The 15578-nt window shown below is 38.8% G+C and overlaps 6 protein-coding genes across 9 annotated transcripts in view; 2 read left to right on the top strand and 4 right to left on the bottom strand.

Moving 5' to 3' along the window:
• The window catches only part of LOC117134085, a 905201-nt gene that overhangs the window by 673910 nt on the left and 215713 nt on the right, over positions 1-15578 (bottom strand). The window lies entirely within an intron of this gene.
• On the top strand, positions 990-3663 carry LOC103867471 (protein transport protein Sec61 subunit alpha). Of its 2 annotated transcripts, none has more exons than XM_009145545.3 (7): positions 990-1124; positions 1545-1919; positions 2000-2227; positions 2306-2660; positions 2737-2861; positions 2956-3091; positions 3187-3663. In XM_009145545.3, the coding sequence occupies exons 2-7, from the start codon at positions 1576-1578 to the stop codon at positions 3424-3426; spliced, it is 1428 nt and encodes a 475-aa protein (XP_009143793.1). In that variant the 5' UTR covers positions 990-1124; positions 1545-1575; the 3' UTR covers positions 3427-3663. The 2 variants fall into 2 exon arrangements, with proteins under 2 accessions (XP_009143793.1, XP_033147648.1); XM_033291757.1 differs by having other exon boundaries at positions 1032-1124; positions 1540-1919.
• Positions 3428-5663, bottom strand: LOC103867470 (protein IWS1 homolog 2). Its single transcript, XM_009145543.3, has one exon. The coding sequence runs from the start codon at positions 5265-5267 to the stop codon at positions 4095-4097; it is 1173 nt and encodes a 390-aa protein (XP_009143791.1). The 5' UTR covers positions 5268-5663; the 3' UTR covers positions 3428-4094.
• LOC103867469 (WD repeat-containing protein 55) lies at positions 5717-8208 on the top strand. The gene is made up of 14 exons (XM_009145542.3): positions 5717-5896; positions 5990-6022; positions 6108-6172; positions 6259-6346; positions 6437-6509; positions 6644-6750; positions 6862-6961; positions 7069-7145; positions 7249-7297; positions 7390-7436; positions 7536-7606; positions 7696-7751; positions 7833-7950; positions 8039-8208. Exons 1-14 carry the CDS (start codon positions 5802-5804, stop codon positions 8104-8106), a joined length of 1047 nt encoding a protein of 348 aa, XP_009143790.1. The 5' UTR covers positions 5717-5801; the 3' UTR covers positions 8107-8208.
• LOC103867468 (probable methyltransferase PMT25) lies at positions 8251-11945 on the bottom strand. The gene is made up of 8 exons (XM_009145541.3): positions 11685-11945; positions 10278-11203; positions 10058-10207; positions 9721-9991; positions 9533-9643; positions 9279-9453; positions 8731-9195; positions 8251-8663 (listed from the first exon to the last, which is right to left on the bottom strand). The coding sequence occupies exons 2-8, from the start codon at positions 11163-11165 to the stop codon at positions 8435-8437; spliced, it is 2289 nt and encodes a 762-aa protein (XP_009143789.1). The 5' UTR covers positions 11166-11203; positions 11685-11945; the 3' UTR covers positions 8251-8434.
• LOC103867466 lies at positions 12585-14387 on the bottom strand. 3 transcript variants are annotated; one of them, XM_009145538.3, is made up of 4 exons: positions 13983-14380; positions 13193-13662; positions 12997-13092; positions 12585-12857 (listed from the first exon to the last, which is right to left on the bottom strand). In XM_009145538.3, exons 1-3 carry the CDS (start codon positions 14074-14076, stop codon positions 13003-13005), a joined length of 654 nt encoding a protein of 217 aa, XP_009143786.1. In that variant the 5' UTR covers positions 14077-14380; the 3' UTR covers positions 12585-12857; positions 12997-13002. The 3 variants fall into 3 exon arrangements, with proteins under 3 accessions (XP_009143786.1, XP_009143788.1, XP_009143787.1); XM_009145540.3 differs by having other exon boundaries at positions 12604-12857; positions 12997-13016; positions 13983-14387; XM_009145539.3 differs by having other exon boundaries at positions 12618-13016; positions 13983-14387.

Below are 15578 nucleotides of genomic sequence, written 5' to 3'. Positions count from 1 at the left end.
ATGATGCACTACTGGAAAAACATTATCTTCTTTTGGATGTTTTGGGATTATTGGAGATAGTCTAATAGAGAACATATGTTTGGTTGTATGGATCATAGGTTAAGGATTTGGAGCTGATTTATGTAACAACTTGGCGCCCTTCATCACAAAAAAAATCAACCGGTTAGACTTCATCATGAATGGGGGTGACATTCTCATGATCTATCACATTTGGAAGAAAAAAGAGACATACAAGAAAAAACAAGACCACTGCTGACATTCATCTTCTCATGTCACTCCATCAGTTGGGTATTATGAATCTCCAAAATTAGAAGACTTCTTTCGAGGTAGCACACAAAATCTTAGCACATGATCTCATTTTATTTTACACTTTTCATGCAAAATTTATATACAAAGGGAGGGGGGATGTAGAGAGCAATGAACCCACTACTTTTTATTTGTATTTTTTTAGTGTAAAATTACAAAAATCTATTAGAAATTGTAGATTAAATTTCTCTTTAAAACACCTAATTATTATTGTTGTTAAGTTAATACTCCCAGCATAATAATTCTATTTGTGGAAGCACCCTCCTAATGGTTAAGGTTTAAAGGTTTTCATATCCGGGGTTTGAATTAAAAAATAATAATTCTATTTTCGTTTCAAGAAATCTAAACTACAGTTTTGGATTGATAAAAGGAAAATTGCACCCAGTAAACACAAAAAAAAACAAAATTCACTAACTAACTAAAAACACCCCATCTCTCCTACTTTCTCTTCCTATCTCTCTCTATTCTCTCCCTAAGAATCTAATTTCACTTTTTTTTGGTTATTTAGCAAATAAGTCCTTGACGAAAAGGTAGACAATATTTTTTTTTAACTACAAATCTAAAGCCCATTCTAACAGCCTTACAAAACAAAAATGATCGGCCCAATCTAATTAAAAAAAACTAAAGCTGACATGGCAAGCAGGGATTGGTTTATACTACCGTGTCGAGCATATTTCTCTCACATCGCCACGATTTAGCATTTATCCATAAATAAACAAATAAATAAAAATCTGAAATGAATTTAATTACAAGTGTGACCTTCGTCTCTCTTTAACCATCAAGCTCGCTCTTTCTCCGCCGTGTGTATAGCCGGAGAGGTGATCCGTCTTTCTCTTCTCTATTCATTAGATCTAGCTTCTCTCCTCACTATTAATCTCTTCCGATCCCTGTTTGTATTCTCCCAATCGTGAGAACAGATTGGATGGGTGGGCATGAGTTATAGATCTGTGTTGATCGTTGTTTTTAGATCTGTTTTTGAATGTTCTGGGTAGCATAGATGTGTATCGAATTGATTTATCAGAGGCGTTTTTTTAATAGATCTGGTTTTTAGATTAGATTGTATATTCCTTAGCTCCTCTATAGTCAAGTAAAGTTTCATTCTTTTTGTTGTTCTCGGGTTTGCTCTGAGAGCTAGATTGATCTACTTATTAGAAACTCTGTGGTGTTTGTGAATGAATCAGTTTTGAGAATTTTTTATGTAAAGCTTTTAACTTTGGTTCATTTTGTGAATGAATCAGTTTTAAGAAACTTTGGATCAGCTTTGAGACAATGGGAGGAGGATTTAGAGTTTTGCATTTGGTGAGGCCATTCTTGGCTTTTCTTCCAGAGGTGCAGAGTGCTGACAGGAAGGTGCCTTTCAGAGAGAAGGTTATCTACACTGTCATCTCTCTCTTCATCTTCCTTGTCTGCAGTCAGCTTCCTCTCTACGGTATTCATTCAACTACGGGTGCCGATCCTTTCTACTGGATGCGTGTCATTCTTGCCTCCAACCGTGGGACTGTCATGGAGCTTGGTATCACTCCTATCGTTACCTCTGGACTCGTGATGCAGCTCTTGGCAGGTTCCAAGATTATCGAGGTTGACAACAATGTGCGCGAGGATCGTGCCCTCTTGTAAGTCGTGCCCTTTTGTTTGAGCTGTGTGGCCGTGTGAGTGAGTTCTTACTCTGTGTTTTTGGACTTTGCTTTGTTAGGAATGGTGCTCAGAAGCTTCTTGGTATTCTGATCGCCATCGGTGAAGCTGTTGCGTATGTTCTTTCTGGAATGTATGGACCCGTTGGTCAGCTTGGTGTTGGTAACGCTATTCTCATCATCCTCCAGCTTTTCTTTGCTGGAATCATTGTTATCTGCCTTGACGAGCTTCTTCAGAAAGGATACGGTCTCGGCTCAGGAATTTCCCTTTTTATTGCCACTAACATCTGGTAAGACCGAGCCCTTCCTTTCACAAGATCATTTATGGTAAAATGGAGTTCTTAGGAATTGAAGTTGATGATACGCAGTGAGAGCATTATCTGGAAGGCGTTTAGCCCAACTACAATCAACACTGGCCGTGGAGCTGAGTTTGAAGGTGCTGTTATCGCATTATTCCATATGCTGATAACTAAGTCCAACAAGGTTGCTGCTCTGCGCCAAGCGTTCTACCGGCAAAACCTTCCGAATGTTACCAACTTGCTTGCCACGGTCTTGATCTTCCTGATTGTGATCTACTTCCAAGGGTTCCGTGTGGTTTTGCCTGTGAGATCAAAGAATGCACGTGGGCAACAGGGTTCTTACCCAATCAAGCTGTTCTACACCTCTAACATGCCCATCATCCTACAATCCGCTCTCGTCTCGAATCTTTACTTCATCTCTCAGGTATACACACATTCTTACAGTGGATTATCTCCACAATAACATAATGCTGACGTTGGATCTCTCTTGTGGTGAACAGCTTCTCTACAGGAAGTTCAGTGGAAATTTCTTTGTAAACCTTTTGGGACAGTGGAAAGAATCTGAGTACAGTGGGCAGTCTATTCCAGTTAGTGGTCTGGCTTACCTCATCACAGCTCCAGCAAGGTAATGCAAAGTCTCGTTCAGTATTCTTTTTAATCCATCAAATTGATATATCCACCAACAGATTCGGTGAATAAATGTTGCTATATGATTGCAGCTTCTCGGACATGGCAGCTCACCCTTTCCATGCACTGTTCTACATTGTGTTCATGCTCACCGCTTGTGCCCTTTTCTCAAAGACATGGATTGAGGTCTCCGGATCTTCTGCTAGGGACGTAGCTAAGCAGCTCAAGGTAATAACAATCATAACAGCTCAATTTATATATAAACTGAGTTTGCATACATGGTGTGTTGGGTGTTTGATATTTGGAAACTCCGTGCGTGACAGGAACAACAAATGGTGATGCCGGGACACAGAGAGTCAAACTTACAGAAGGAGCTGAACAGGTATATCCCAACAGCAGCAGCTTTCGGAGGAGTGTGTATCGGTGCATTGACCGTTCTTGCTGATTTCATGGGAGCCATTGGGTCCGGGACTGGAATTCTCTTGGCGGTCACAATCATATATCAGTATTTCGAGACCTTTGAGAAGGAAAAAGCAAGTGAACTCGGCTTCTTCGGGTTCTAAGTTAGCGTAAAAGTTGTACGCAGTTTCAAAGCAGAGAAGGCACGTTAGCTACTGTGGCAACTTCAAAAGGGTTGAACACAGTTTGAGAAGAGCTTAGACTTTTTTTTGTTGTTTAAACAAAATTTTCGCTTGTAGTTTTCCTTGTAATACAAATTATATGCTTTTCTAATGTTTCTAGTAATTTCACTTGTGACCAAATAAAATTTTTACATATTTGAATTCAAAGCAACTAACTTCCTTGTTGCCAATGTAAAAAACCTGAACCTACAGTCTTTAACAGCTGATGGTTTTGCAATCTGAGCAAAGGAGCTAATAGCAGTTCTCTCCCCCCATGTTGTAAATTTTGGCATTGGGATCCAGAGAGTAATCTCATTTCCTAATGTTTTCCTAACAGCAGTTATCTTCACGGCTCTTTTTTTGTAGGATCATTTTTAATCTTAAAATGCATAACATAGACCATATGACATTTGTATGTTTAAAGAAGCACCTGTTCTGTCTTTCAGCCCTATGTCCAGAGTTAGGAGTTGTTTGATTTGTCACCGCACATATATTTCACAAGCAAAAAAAGTCTTTATATATTCATTGTATAATAACACTTTAGGAGTTCTACATAGTCAGTTTAATCTCTCTTTATCTTAATCACTAGACACAACTAGTAACAATATCTACTAGTACTTAGGCTTGCTGTGACCGTCAACACTAAGCTTCAAGGCATGCATAGATTGTTCCCTAACCGCCTTCCTCTCCTTCACTCTCTTCATCAAATTTTCATACCTTCCGCCAGCAAGGTGCATCTTCGCACGAGCCTTGAGCCTCTCGTCAACTTTCGGTCTAGGCCGTAGCACAAACTCCATCGCCGTCGCCGTCGGCACCACCGTCACCACTCTACCACCTGGCACCTTTGGTTTCTCTTCCACAGAGAAGTCCACATCCTCATCAAACCCTCCAACTCTCACTTCCCGAGCTTTCTTCTTCTTCTCTCTTCTCGAAAGCACCTCCTCTTGCTCTTCCCTCTCCTCTTGGCTCAACATGTCCTCGAACCTCGTGCTCCTATCGTAAATCATATGCCCCCATTTGTTAACCAAGTCGTTAGCAAGCCTCCTGTTACCCCTAGTCTCCTCGTCCGTCCTCGACAAGAACATCACAACCTTAGCGAGACCGCTCTTAACCAGCTGCTCCCTCCTGCACCCCTCTCCTTTCCCTAGAATGATGCTTAAATCGTCGAGAATCTGTAAAACAGAGGTGCGGACGTTCGTGTTCGGCAAGCTACCGTCCGGAAGAGGCTCGAGCCAGTTCTTGAGGAGGCTGAGCACCCCGTGGTCCAAGAACGCGGCTTGGAGGTGTTTCTTGGAGAGAGCCCCGACGAGGATAGGGAGCTTGGTGAGCTTGTTGGTCGCGGGTTGGCCTTGCTTGTTGAGCTCCACGTCGTCCTCTACCGCGAGCTCGAGATTGGCCATGACTTGTTCGACTTGCAACGCGATCTCGGCTTTCGTTTTCTGCCACACGGACTTGCGTTTTCTCACTTGGAAGAGTTTGGCTATCTCGTCGTTGTCTTCCTTCCTCTTGGCGCGATCGATAACAGCCTTAGTAGGGTTAGGGTTTGGAGTGTTGGTGTTCGTGAGTGAATCCCACATCTCTTCGATCTCTGCACGAACCGAGTCTTGCTTCTTCTTCTTCTTGTTAGGTCGAGACTCGTCTTTTTGATTCCTCTGTCTCTTCTTCCCTACTTTGTCGTCGATAGGAATAGCCCTAGGTTCCTCCGCAAGATCATCAAGAACCTCTTCCGTGTTGTCGACGGAACGAGACCTAACCCTAGTTTCTGCAATACGTTCTTGACTCATTCTTTCTTTGTGTGTTTTTTCTTTCTCTTCTCTAAATCGTTATCTCTATGTTCTCTGTGTTTTGTTTGTTTTCAGAATGTTTGGTTGAAGACCACTTGACTTGCTTATTATATAGAGATACTAGTCAAACTCCGTGAGGTCCAAGTTTTCCTTTTTTCCCGAATCGGAAAATCTAATTAAAACGGTGGCGGTTTCATTGTTTTCCTTTTTTTTTTCTTAATTCTGAAAATCTGATTAAAACGGCCGCGTTTCATTGTTTTCCTTTTTTCCATGTTCTGAAAATTAGATAAAACGACTGCGTTTCGTTGTTTTCTTTTTTTTTTTCCTAAATTCTGAAAATCTGATAAAACGGCGGCGTTTCATTGTTTCCTTTTTTTTCCTAAATTCTGAAAATCTGACAAAACGGCAGCGTTTCAAAGTTTTGCCTTTTTCTAATTTCGGAGAAAATTAATAAAATAAGTAAAAACCCTAAATAAACCTTACTCAAAATCGACACGACGGCTTGATTCGGTGACTTCTCTCGACACTGTGGTGATGGAGATCGATTTGGGAGCAAACGCGTTCGGTATAGACTTCCACCCATCGAAGAATCTTGTAGCTGCTGGTCTCATCGATGGACAATTGCATCTGTAACTCTCCAAAGCCACCCTTCTCTTTCAATTCCACAAAACAAGCACCAATCATGTTAACATCTTACTCTGTTTCTTTCTTTTTTCTTGCAGATACCGTTATGACACAGAGTCTTCACTTGTCAGGTACTAAAACAATCTTTTAAATCTCTAAAGTTTGTGTCTTTTTCTTGTGGGTCGTTTAAAAATCGTTTTTTTTTGTGTGTGTTAGGGAGCGTAAGGTTCGTGCCCATAAGGAGTCTTGCAGAGCTGTTCGCTTCATTGACGATGGCCAAAGTTTGTTCCTTTTAGCTTTACAACACTAATTTGAGCTCATGTCTGAACAACTTTTAAGTTGTAATGTTTTTCTTTGGGTTTATTAGGAATCGTCACGGCTTCAGCTGATTGCTCTATTCTAGCTACTGATGTGGAGACTGGTGCTAGTGTTGCACGTCTTGAGAATGCTCACGAGTAATATTCTAATTCCCTTGAGATACACCTTTTTTTTTATTCACTGGTGATCTTTTATTGACTGAGAATGTTTCCGCATTGGTCTTGTAGGGATGCTGTTAATACTTTGATAACTGTCACTGAGACAACCATCGCTTCAGGGGATGATAAAGGATGTGTTAAGGTCTGTTCAAAGATATTATTCTCTTTTGTCTTTAATCATTAACGCAACTGTGATACAACTTACTCTAATGCTACTCCTTTGGAGTGAGTTATGTTCTTGTTTTTATGATAGTAAATGTGCTTTCATCTGCTCAGATTTGGGATACGAGGCAGCGCTCTTGCTCTCACGAGTTCAGTGTACACGAGGATTACATTTCTGACATGACCATTGCATCTGATTCAATGAAGCTAGTGGCAACAAGGTTTGAATTTTTTGTATTCATCTGATTCAATGAACATAGTGCTTTTAGAATTTTCATAGAGGACTTTTCCTCTTATCCATCCTTTTCTTTTGTTTCTTTGATTCTGTTTAGTGGAGATGGGACACTATCTGTCTGTAATCTCAGAACGAATAAAGTCCAAGCTCAGTCAGAGTTTTCTGAAGACGAGCTGCTTTCTGTTGTTATCATGAAGGTACAGATTCTGTGACCAGAATGTGTCATCTCAAGCCCTTCTGTCTCCACATTGTTGCTACTTACCTGATGTGTGTTATTGTTTCCCTCTTACCTGATTGATTTCAGAATGGCCGTAAAGCTATCTGTGGAACTCAAAATGGTATTCTCATGTTGTACTCATGGGGATTTTTCAAAGATTGTAGGTAAGCCATATATCTCCAACACTAACTATGTTAATGGTCTTACTTATTGGAATTATTATGTATTTAGACTTGCGTATTTGAAATCTTTTTTTGCATTCTACAGCGATCGGTTTGTTGATCTATCTCCAAATTCAGTTGATGTCCTATTAAAGGTGAGATGAAATTTTTCTTTTTTTCAAGCATATGGTTACGATAACGTTAGTAGGCTGTTGACTAAGTGAAGTCTTGTTGATTTATGTTGTAGCTTGATGAGGATAGACTTTTCACTGGATGTGATAATGGAATAATAAGGTAACGAGAAGAAACACTCTTCTTCCATCATAAAAGCCTCTTTACTGTTTATCTCCACTGCTTGGTTTAATCAAGTTTTTTTTTGCATTCTTTCTCCAGCCTCGTTGGAATACTGCCCAACAGAATCATACAGCCAATTGGGTCTCACGAGTTCCCTATTGAAGATCTCGGTATTTGCATTTTGCAGATCTTTGTAAACTCTTGTACATTGTGTAGAATGAGTGTTTCTAACTTTGTTCGTGTTAAACCTCTATTGTAGCTCTCTCGCATGATAACAAGTTTCTTGGTAGCACAGCTCATGACAGTATGCTCAAGGTATCTATTCTCTCTCCTCTCTAAAAACAAGTTACACAAATAGATCCCTGATTTGTTTTGTTGGTGTTCCTGGTTATGAAGCTGTGGGATCTAGAAGAGATTATAGAAGGTGCTAATGGAAACGCATCGGGAGCTGCAGATGACAGTGACAGCGACAACGATGGGATGGACCTTGACAATGATCCCAAGCCTTCCAAAGGTATAAAGAGAAACCTACCCAACTTTCTGGAACATTTTCTTAAAGATGGATCTTGATTATGATCTCATCTCGATGTTTTCTTGTACAGGTAGCAAGAGGAAAACAAAAAGCAAAGCAAATCCAGTGGACAACAGAGCTTTCTTCGCAGACATGTAGATTTTGTTTCAGATTCATACTTGAGCTATGTTTTGTGATTCTGACAGTTTTGTTGGCCGACATCATCTTTTCTTAAAGTTTTACCATTACGATTATAGAGCTCATCACTAATCAAACATGCGACCTTTAACCTATTCAGACGTATACAAGCTTCCAAAAGGGCAAATGATTTCAAAAGAACTTTGTGTTCATGAGTTTACGTATACGTAAAAGATACAAATATTAAACTAATAATTCAATTTTGATAAGCAAGAGCCTTCTGAAGGCCTGAAAGAAAACCAAACATGAATGAAACTATACTCAAGTGTGATGGCTTTTCTGACTTGTCTTAAGCTATGGCCGATTCGATTGTCTCAGTTTGTGTAGGACGCCACCATGACTTCTTAATCGAAAGCAAGCCTTCATTGTCTTTAGACTGTGTAGTTTTCACCTCCCATTTCATGGACTTCACCATCTTCTCAACCTCCCCTATTGTCTCCATGTCGTCTCTTATGATGAAAGTTCCCTCTGGTCTCAGAATCCGATCAACTTCAGCCATTACCGATTCCAACTTGCACCTGTAATGCAAAAGAACAAGGTTTATATCCATCACATCAGATGAGAACATGTGGTGTTGTTATCTACCTCTTCCTTAGGGTGGAGAAAAGATGATCAGCATGGAGAAGGTCATAAGTCCTTGGATAAGTGTTGAATGATTCACACCAGTCATGATAGATTCCAAACAAACCACGTTCATATATGACTGGAAGCGTATCAGGAGCGTCCACAGGAACCACGTTCATCACCCATAGCTTCAGATCCTTCAAAGCAGCAGCAAATCCTCCATAGACTGCCCTCATGTCCATCACGTTTCTCACGTTAGACCAATCGATCCCCATGCCATCAATGTACGACTTCGAGACAACAGTCTTCCACTTCTCTTGGTCCGCTGCGAAATCCTCTGGGGCAGGCTTTCCATAAACACCTTCCTGTGAGTCCAACCACTCAGGTGCTGTCTCGAGCCTCTCTGGCCACATGTTGGGCCATGATGCTCCTCGCTTTGATGAGTCCTCTGTCACTTTATGCATACATGCCTCAAGTGGAACATTCCTAAAAACAGTAAATCAAACATATATGCATCAGATTGCATTGCTTTACTAGTGGAATTGAGAAAGGGTTTGAGGACACTCTACCAAGCTGCGTTTTGATCATCGGAGTCCTTGCAGAGAGGAGGATCATTTTGAGGTCTTTTGTTGTAACACTCATTAGTAGTTGGCTTTTGATATATGGCGGCACCAACCTCATTCAATTTGTCTTTCTTAATTGTCACCAGCTTCCAACACATTGCCTTTGTAAGCTCAGACATTGCTACAACAACACAAAGAAAGGTTAGAATCAAATTCCAAAAGCCTATTTTGAGGTAGAGAGCAATCAAAAAGTTTCCTACCTTTCCATATACCAGAATCTTCCTCGTTCTTCCTATAGACTGGAGTGGCTGACCAGACAAAGAAACCACCCGGTCTCAAAGCACGGTTCAGTTCCAAAAGGAGCTTACCACCTTCATTTCAAACAACAACCAAAAGCAATGTTATCATTTAGAACACAACTAAGACAAAAAGAACACAATGAGTTTACCTTCAATGTGCCAAGGGACTCTACAACGAGCACAATGGATAAGGTCAAAAACAGAACCGGGGAAGGGTAATCTTTTGGTTCCCATAACATTCAACATCGCAGGAATACCACGCTCCAGCGCAAACTGCACTTGCGCCTCGTGCTCATCCTTTGGTGCAAACGACAAAGCAAGGACGTCTCTTTCGAAAAGGAAACCTCCAAAGCTAGCAACTCCACACCCAACATCCAATATAACACGGGTTCTGTTTCCCCACGCAATAGCAGGATACGACTGCAAACAAATACAATCACTTCAGTATTCATCATGCCTTGTAACTAGAAAGTTATAAACTGTTACCTCTTGGATGAAATCAATGTAGTGAAGAGCACCGTTCACAAACTGAGTACCGCCACCAGGGAATGTGAGATGTTCACCGCTCATCTTCACCCAGTTTTGATGTCCCTTGATCGCTGCAAGCTTGGTGTGGGGAACATTGTTGTACCAGATCTGCAATCAAACAAACATAAGAACAGTATGTATTGAGCATTGAAAGGAGTACAAGCAGTTTTGGTCTCACCTTTTCTCTGCTGTTTGGCCACTTGATGGAACGCTTATACCCATCAGGGAGAGACACAAGGCAACGTGGAGACTCCTCAGGGCAATGACGCTCGCGGTGCTCGTAATGCATCGTAGACTGAAGCCTTTTGATGACTTGCAAGTTGTCAAGGCAAGGGATGTAGTCTGGTCCAGCAGTCACATTGCACGTCTTCCATTCATATCCACTTTGTTGGTCTTTAGGTACAGAAGACTCTTGTGCTTTCTTCTCGTTCTGCGACTCGACCAACTGTGTTGACCAAGATCCATCTTTAGTGGTAGTCTCTTTTGTAATCTCGGCCTGGTCACCAGCTGGAAAGACTTCCTTGTTGCTCTTCTCGGTGCTTTCTTCAGTTTCACTAGCGTTCTCTTCGGTTACATTATTACCATCCTCAGATTTGTTTTCCTCTGTGCTCTCTTCTAGCTGAGTCTTCTCCTTCTCCTTTGCCTCATCACTTTCGGATTCTGCTTCTTTCACAACCTTCTCCTTTGATTCATGGCTTTCGGATTCTACTTCTTTCACAATCTTCTCTTTCTCCCCATCTTCACTGCTCTCATCATTCTCCTTTCTCTCCTCGACCACCTCAGCTTTCTCATCAGAGCTTTCTTCAGGATCATTTTTCACTTGGTTATTCTCAGACACAGACTCGTTGTCCTCCTTCTTTTCTTCAGCAACGTTCTTAGTAACAGAGTCCACATCTTTTGCAGTATCGGTAGATGAATAGCCAGCGGAATCATCCGAGGCAGACCAAGAAGAAGTGAACATCCATGTCCCAACTAAACAGAGGGAAACAACCAAAACAATGGTAATGGTTAACCCATAGCTCGATGATTTCTTCCCGTCTACACGAGAATACTTCCCCATGGCCATGTTCCTCGTTGTCAATGAAACCTTTCACTCACATCCACCTGAAAAAAAATATGACAATGGAGGAATCAGTAAAACTTAGATCAGTAACACAAAATGTAAAATGGATCTCGTTATATCAAAGCTTTATCAATTTCAGACACATGTGATTTAAACTAATTCACACTTATAGAGGATGAAAATGATCATATCTTTTAAGTTTGTTAGCTGGTTAGGCTCAAAGTTCTAAACTTTGGGAAGATGACAATATGAAAACAGAGCAATAACACAAATACTTACAGATCTAGATCAATCAAACTGAACTGAATTACACTCAGATCTTACAACATAACTAACAATTTTTAGATTCAAAAATGGATCTAATTTTAATGAACTGCGAAAAAAAACAAGACATGAAGCAAAAAGTTTCAGGACAAAACATTATAAGTGAAAAAAAGGAACAAGATCAGTTCGAATCAGACATGAAAGCAACGCCAAGACAGAAGCAAAGAGATCTGGTAGTGAGAGGCACAGAGAGATTACCAGAAGATCCTCTCAAAGACTGCAACTTGATGATCAAGGAAGGTAGTAAGATTTTCTGGATCGGAGCTAGTTGAGTTTTAATTTCAACTCCCCAGAATCCAGTGAGCGAGCTTTGTGGGTTAACGACGGCATTAAATGGATGATTTTTTTATTTTTTTTTTAAATTAATGCGCAATTTCGTGTTTTTGAAGATTATTAATTAATAATTATTGTTGACAAAAACAAAATTAATTAATAATTATTATTCCATGCCGCGTCGATCACCGACACAGATCTGAAGACACTCGAGTGTTAACTGCTTGCCAGCTAAATGAAACCCACGCGTGTTAAGGCCATGGAACCTATTCATTTTACTTTAACGGGCCGTAAGCTTCGGCCCATCAAGGGCATTTGGTGGTGAAGTTTACGTAGTAGTTCTGGTTCGGCTTCAAAACCACCATACGAGAATCACAAATGATGAAAAGATTTACATAAGTATGCATGTTTAAACAAAAAAAATCTGTTAGAGATTGTACTACGATGTAATGTGTTACCCAGTGTTAAAAAAAAACAAGAAAAATCTATAAATTTTTGTTTATCTATTTGTGTGGACAATTTAGTTTGGTTTACTTGGTTAATAATAGCTCATAAAGTCATCGGAATTTTACTCACACAACTTCACTGCATTGTTGCGATTTCAGTAACTAACGTGTGATTGTGAATGCTAGCGTTCAGATGAGGCCAAGTAAACATTAACGTAGCACTTTGTGTGTATATATTATATATACATGAAATAACCACGTGCTAGTGGTCGATTGATAGCATGGAATTCAAACGACGCTAAACGAGCTGAGTTCGAATCTGACTACATTCAGATATCCTTAACACGTAGTCAAGATTTAACATTTTCTCGCCGGGGAACGGTTTACCGTTTTTTTTATATATACATGAAACTGATTAAAAAGAAATTGCATCGAAAAACAATATACGTATTACATAAAAAAATAGAACTATGTTCAGATCTCATGAAACGAAAATTCCTTGACATAAACAGATGATATTTCTTGTTAAAATAATTATCTAGCAAAAGGCTGTCCTTTGAGCTTCTGATGTCCACTCTTTGTTGAATATTTTACTCATGTTCTTCATCACCACACTATGAGTCAAGAATATTGGGGAGAACTCATGGACTCACTGTATGAATCACAATAGCAAATAATCAAATACTATAAAATCTAATCATTGGACCCGTAGGTGGTTCTGTGAGCAAACAAAGTTTCAGACACAGTGCTAGGAATCAACAGTAGCAAAGTAAGTCTTGGCTAATACTTGCCTGTAATTATCTTCCAGAGCCTGCCATCACATCAAACAAACCGCAGCAACTCAGCCACGAGGTTCGACCAACTGGTGGACCAGAAGGCAAAAGACTCTGCATATATATATATATGTCCAGCAGATTTAAGGAAACTAAACATCAGCTCAAATACAGGAGGGGAGAAAGAAAGAACAAGAGATGATGATGATGATACCTTCTCTTCAGAACATTCTCTCACAATCTTTAAATCTCTGCTTGTTTCTGCAGCAGATCCTGGAATGCTACCCTCCTTTGCTTCCTCTGGTTTATGCTTCTCTTCACTTTCATCAGAGTTATGCTGAACAGAATCCGAGATTTCAACTTGCTTGTTTTTGTCAGGGATCACAACCTTTGAGACAAAATCATCAGCAGGTCCAGTTTCCAAAGTACCAGCAGACTCTTTACAAGGGACTTTACTGGTATTGTGAGTAACATTCTCTGAAAAGGGTTTGGGTGGTTTGTCCTCCACACCATTCTCCTCTTGGCCTGCATCTTCTGTTTTATGTTTAACAGTGTCCTTCCCCAGACCAGATAAGGGAGAAGGTGATGGACCTCTTGTCCAAAATTCTCCATTTCCTTGAGAACCAGGGGAACTCAAATTGCCATCACTTTCTCCCTCATCTTGGCTTCCATGCTCATCATGTCCTAAGATGTTTAGTGAACTTAATATGATCAAAGAAACTACTACAAAGCGCAGTAACAGACTTTCTCTTCTGAACATAATGCAACTTGCAAGTACCAAGAACACAGAACATAGAGATACAAACACGAGTCAATTCGAAAGTGAAAGTGTGATTTGTTTTCAATGTTTCGACAAAAAGTTGTTCAAGCCATGAATATGAGTTCTTCTTGAGTACAGTAAAGTCACAAGATTCCCAAAATAAGATTCTTATAAATTAGGACCAACGTGTATTATTCAACTAAGTAGTATGAACTTGTAGTACTTTTAAAGAAGAAGACAGTACCATGACCATTGACACCTTTATTGCTTGGACTGGCTCCAAAAGCTTCCAGCTCCTTCTTCTTCAAGGCCTTTCTCTTCTTCGCACCAGACGGCATTGTTAACGGCTTGTAAACCAGCAGCAGATGAGAAAAACGGAAATAAAGTCTTGGTGTTGGTTCGTTAACTCTAAAGGCTCTCTAGTTTTTCTTTGTCACAGTGGGGTTTGCTTTGTTTGTTTGTATGTGATGTTTATGTGGAGTTGAGTTTCTCTGACTTTTGTCTGTACGTTTTTGGGGAAATCAAATGTCACTGTAACAGCCAAGTCAGGAGATAAGGCGTCGTCATGGGGCTATTAAACGTGTCCATACGGCTCCATATCTACAGTCGATCCGTTTCTTTTGGTAAACTTTCATATGATTTAATGGGGTTCGGTTTGATTCTATTCGTTTTACACAATCAGAAGCTCGTTACACCTTAAACAGTAACTTACACACAAGCTTCATCGGACGTCTGCTTTCCGTTTCAAAACCATAATCAGAATCGGAACCTTGTGAAAGTTTATGGAATCTCGTTTCCAAAACGCTTTTAAAATATCATATTTAAAAATATATTGGAAATTTATGATTCCCTTTTAGAATCATGCTTCCGTTTTTTTATTAAAAATATACAATGTCATAAATAAATAAAACAATAAAAAATTTTGTTTTAATATAAAAAATCTCAAATTTAATTAATGAAATATAGAGAATATAAATGTACAAATACTATAACAAATACTATAAATTATCATTGAGGTTTTTATTAGAGATATAGCATATATATTCAAATATATTGTCTCAGTTACTTATGAAATATTAAAATAATTAATATAATAATTTCCTATAAACTTTATTTATGCGTGTTTTCACAGTTTTAATATGAAATTATTTAAAACTATTATAAATAAATAAATGCTTTATTTTAAATTTGAATTATATAATTTTACTCATAAATTTTGTAAAAAATTATATATATATATATATATATATATATATATATATATATATATATATATATACGTTTTCAACACGTACCAACTTCCTAACTTAAAAAAAATTGTTTTTGCACCTTCAATTTTGTGTAACCTCTTTTGATTCCAGGTAACATAGGTTACACCTGTGTTTTCATTCGGCTTAGACCATCTCAAATCATTCACTTTATTTTTTCATTCTAAAAAAGAGTAACTTATAATAGGATTGAGATATACTCCAATAATACTATATTTTAGAGTGAAAAATAGAATAATGAACTAGAGTAAACTTATTTTTTACAAAATTATAAAATGAGAAATATAATCTATTATAGCATTTTTAAACTATATCTGAGAGTAGAAAATAGAAAGGAGGTTCTAAATTGTATCTATCTTATTAAAACTCAAGTACAAAATTGGAGTGTTTGGAGATTTGAATAGGACTATTAAAAAAATTGGAGTGGTTGGAAACATGAATTGTAGTCTTTTGAAAAAAAAATAATTTTGTTTGAAAACAAGGATAATAGTATTAAGAAAAAAAGTAATGGGCTTATGTTATTAAGAAAAATTGAAAGTCCATCATATTATAAGAAACTATCTATCTATGTC

The sequence above is a fragment of the Brassica rapa genome, chromosome A05 (assembly GCF_000309985.2).
Source record: "Brassica rapa cultivar Chiifu-401-42 chromosome A05, CAAS_Brap_v3.01, whole genome shotgun sequence".
NCBI classification, from domain to species: Eukaryota; Viridiplantae; Streptophyta; class Magnoliopsida; order Brassicales; family Brassicaceae; genus Brassica; species Brassica rapa.
The sequence above is the reverse complement of the archived record's forward strand: the minus strand, read 5'-3'. Positions and strand labels throughout refer to the sequence as shown.

Coding starts and splice junctions, on each gene's coding strand:
- LOC103867470 (XM_009145543.3), bottom strand. CDS start 5,267: ATGAGTCAAGAACGTATTGCAGAAACTAGGGTTAGGTCTCGTTCCGTC.
- LOC103867471 (XM_009145545.3), top strand. CDS start 1,576: ATGGGAGGAGGATTTAGAGTTTTGCATTTGGTGAGGCCATTCTTGGCT. Junction 2,228..2,305: donor TTTATTGCCACTAACATCTG/GTAAGACCGAGC, acceptor GATGATACGCAG/TGAGAGCATTATCTGGAAGG. Junction 3,092..3,186: donor ACGTAGCTAAGCAGCTCAAG/GTAATAACAATC, acceptor CGTGCGTGACAG/GAACAACAAATGGTGATGCC.
- LOC103867469 (XM_009145542.3), top strand. CDS start 5,802: ATGGAGATCGATTTGGGAGCAAACGCGTTCGGTATAGACTTCCACCCA. Junction 6,023..6,107: donor ACAGAGTCTTCACTTGTCAG/GTACTAAAACAA, acceptor TGTGTGTGTTAG/GGAGCGTAAGGTTCGTGCCC. Junction 7,437..7,535: donor TGTGATAATGGAATAATAAG/GTAACGAGAAGA, acceptor TTCTTTCTCCAG/CCTCGTTGGAATACTGCCCA.
- LOC103867468 (XM_009145541.3), bottom strand. CDS start 11,165: ATGGCCATGGGGAAGTATTCTCGTGTAGACGGGAAGAAATCATCGAGC. Junction 10,208..10,277: donor GGCCAAACAGCAGAGAAAAG/GTGAGACCAAAA, acceptor GTTTGATTGCAG/ATCTGGTACAACAATGTTCC. Junction 9,196..9,278: donor GATGATCAAAACGCAGCTTG/GTAGAGTGTCCT, acceptor TACTGTTTTTAG/GAATGTTCCACTTGAGGCAT.
- LOC103867466 (XM_009145538.3), bottom strand. CDS start 14,076: ATGCCGTCTGGTGCGAAGAAGAGAAAGGCCTTGAAGAAGAAGGAGCTG. Junction 13,663..13,982: donor TAAAGGTGTCAATGGTCATG/GTACTGTCTTCT, acceptor TAAACATCTTAG/GACATGATGAGCATGGAAGC. Junction 13,093..13,192: donor GAGAATGTTCTGAAGAGAAG/GTATCATCATCA, acceptor ATATATATGCAG/AGTCTTTTGCCTTCTGGTCC.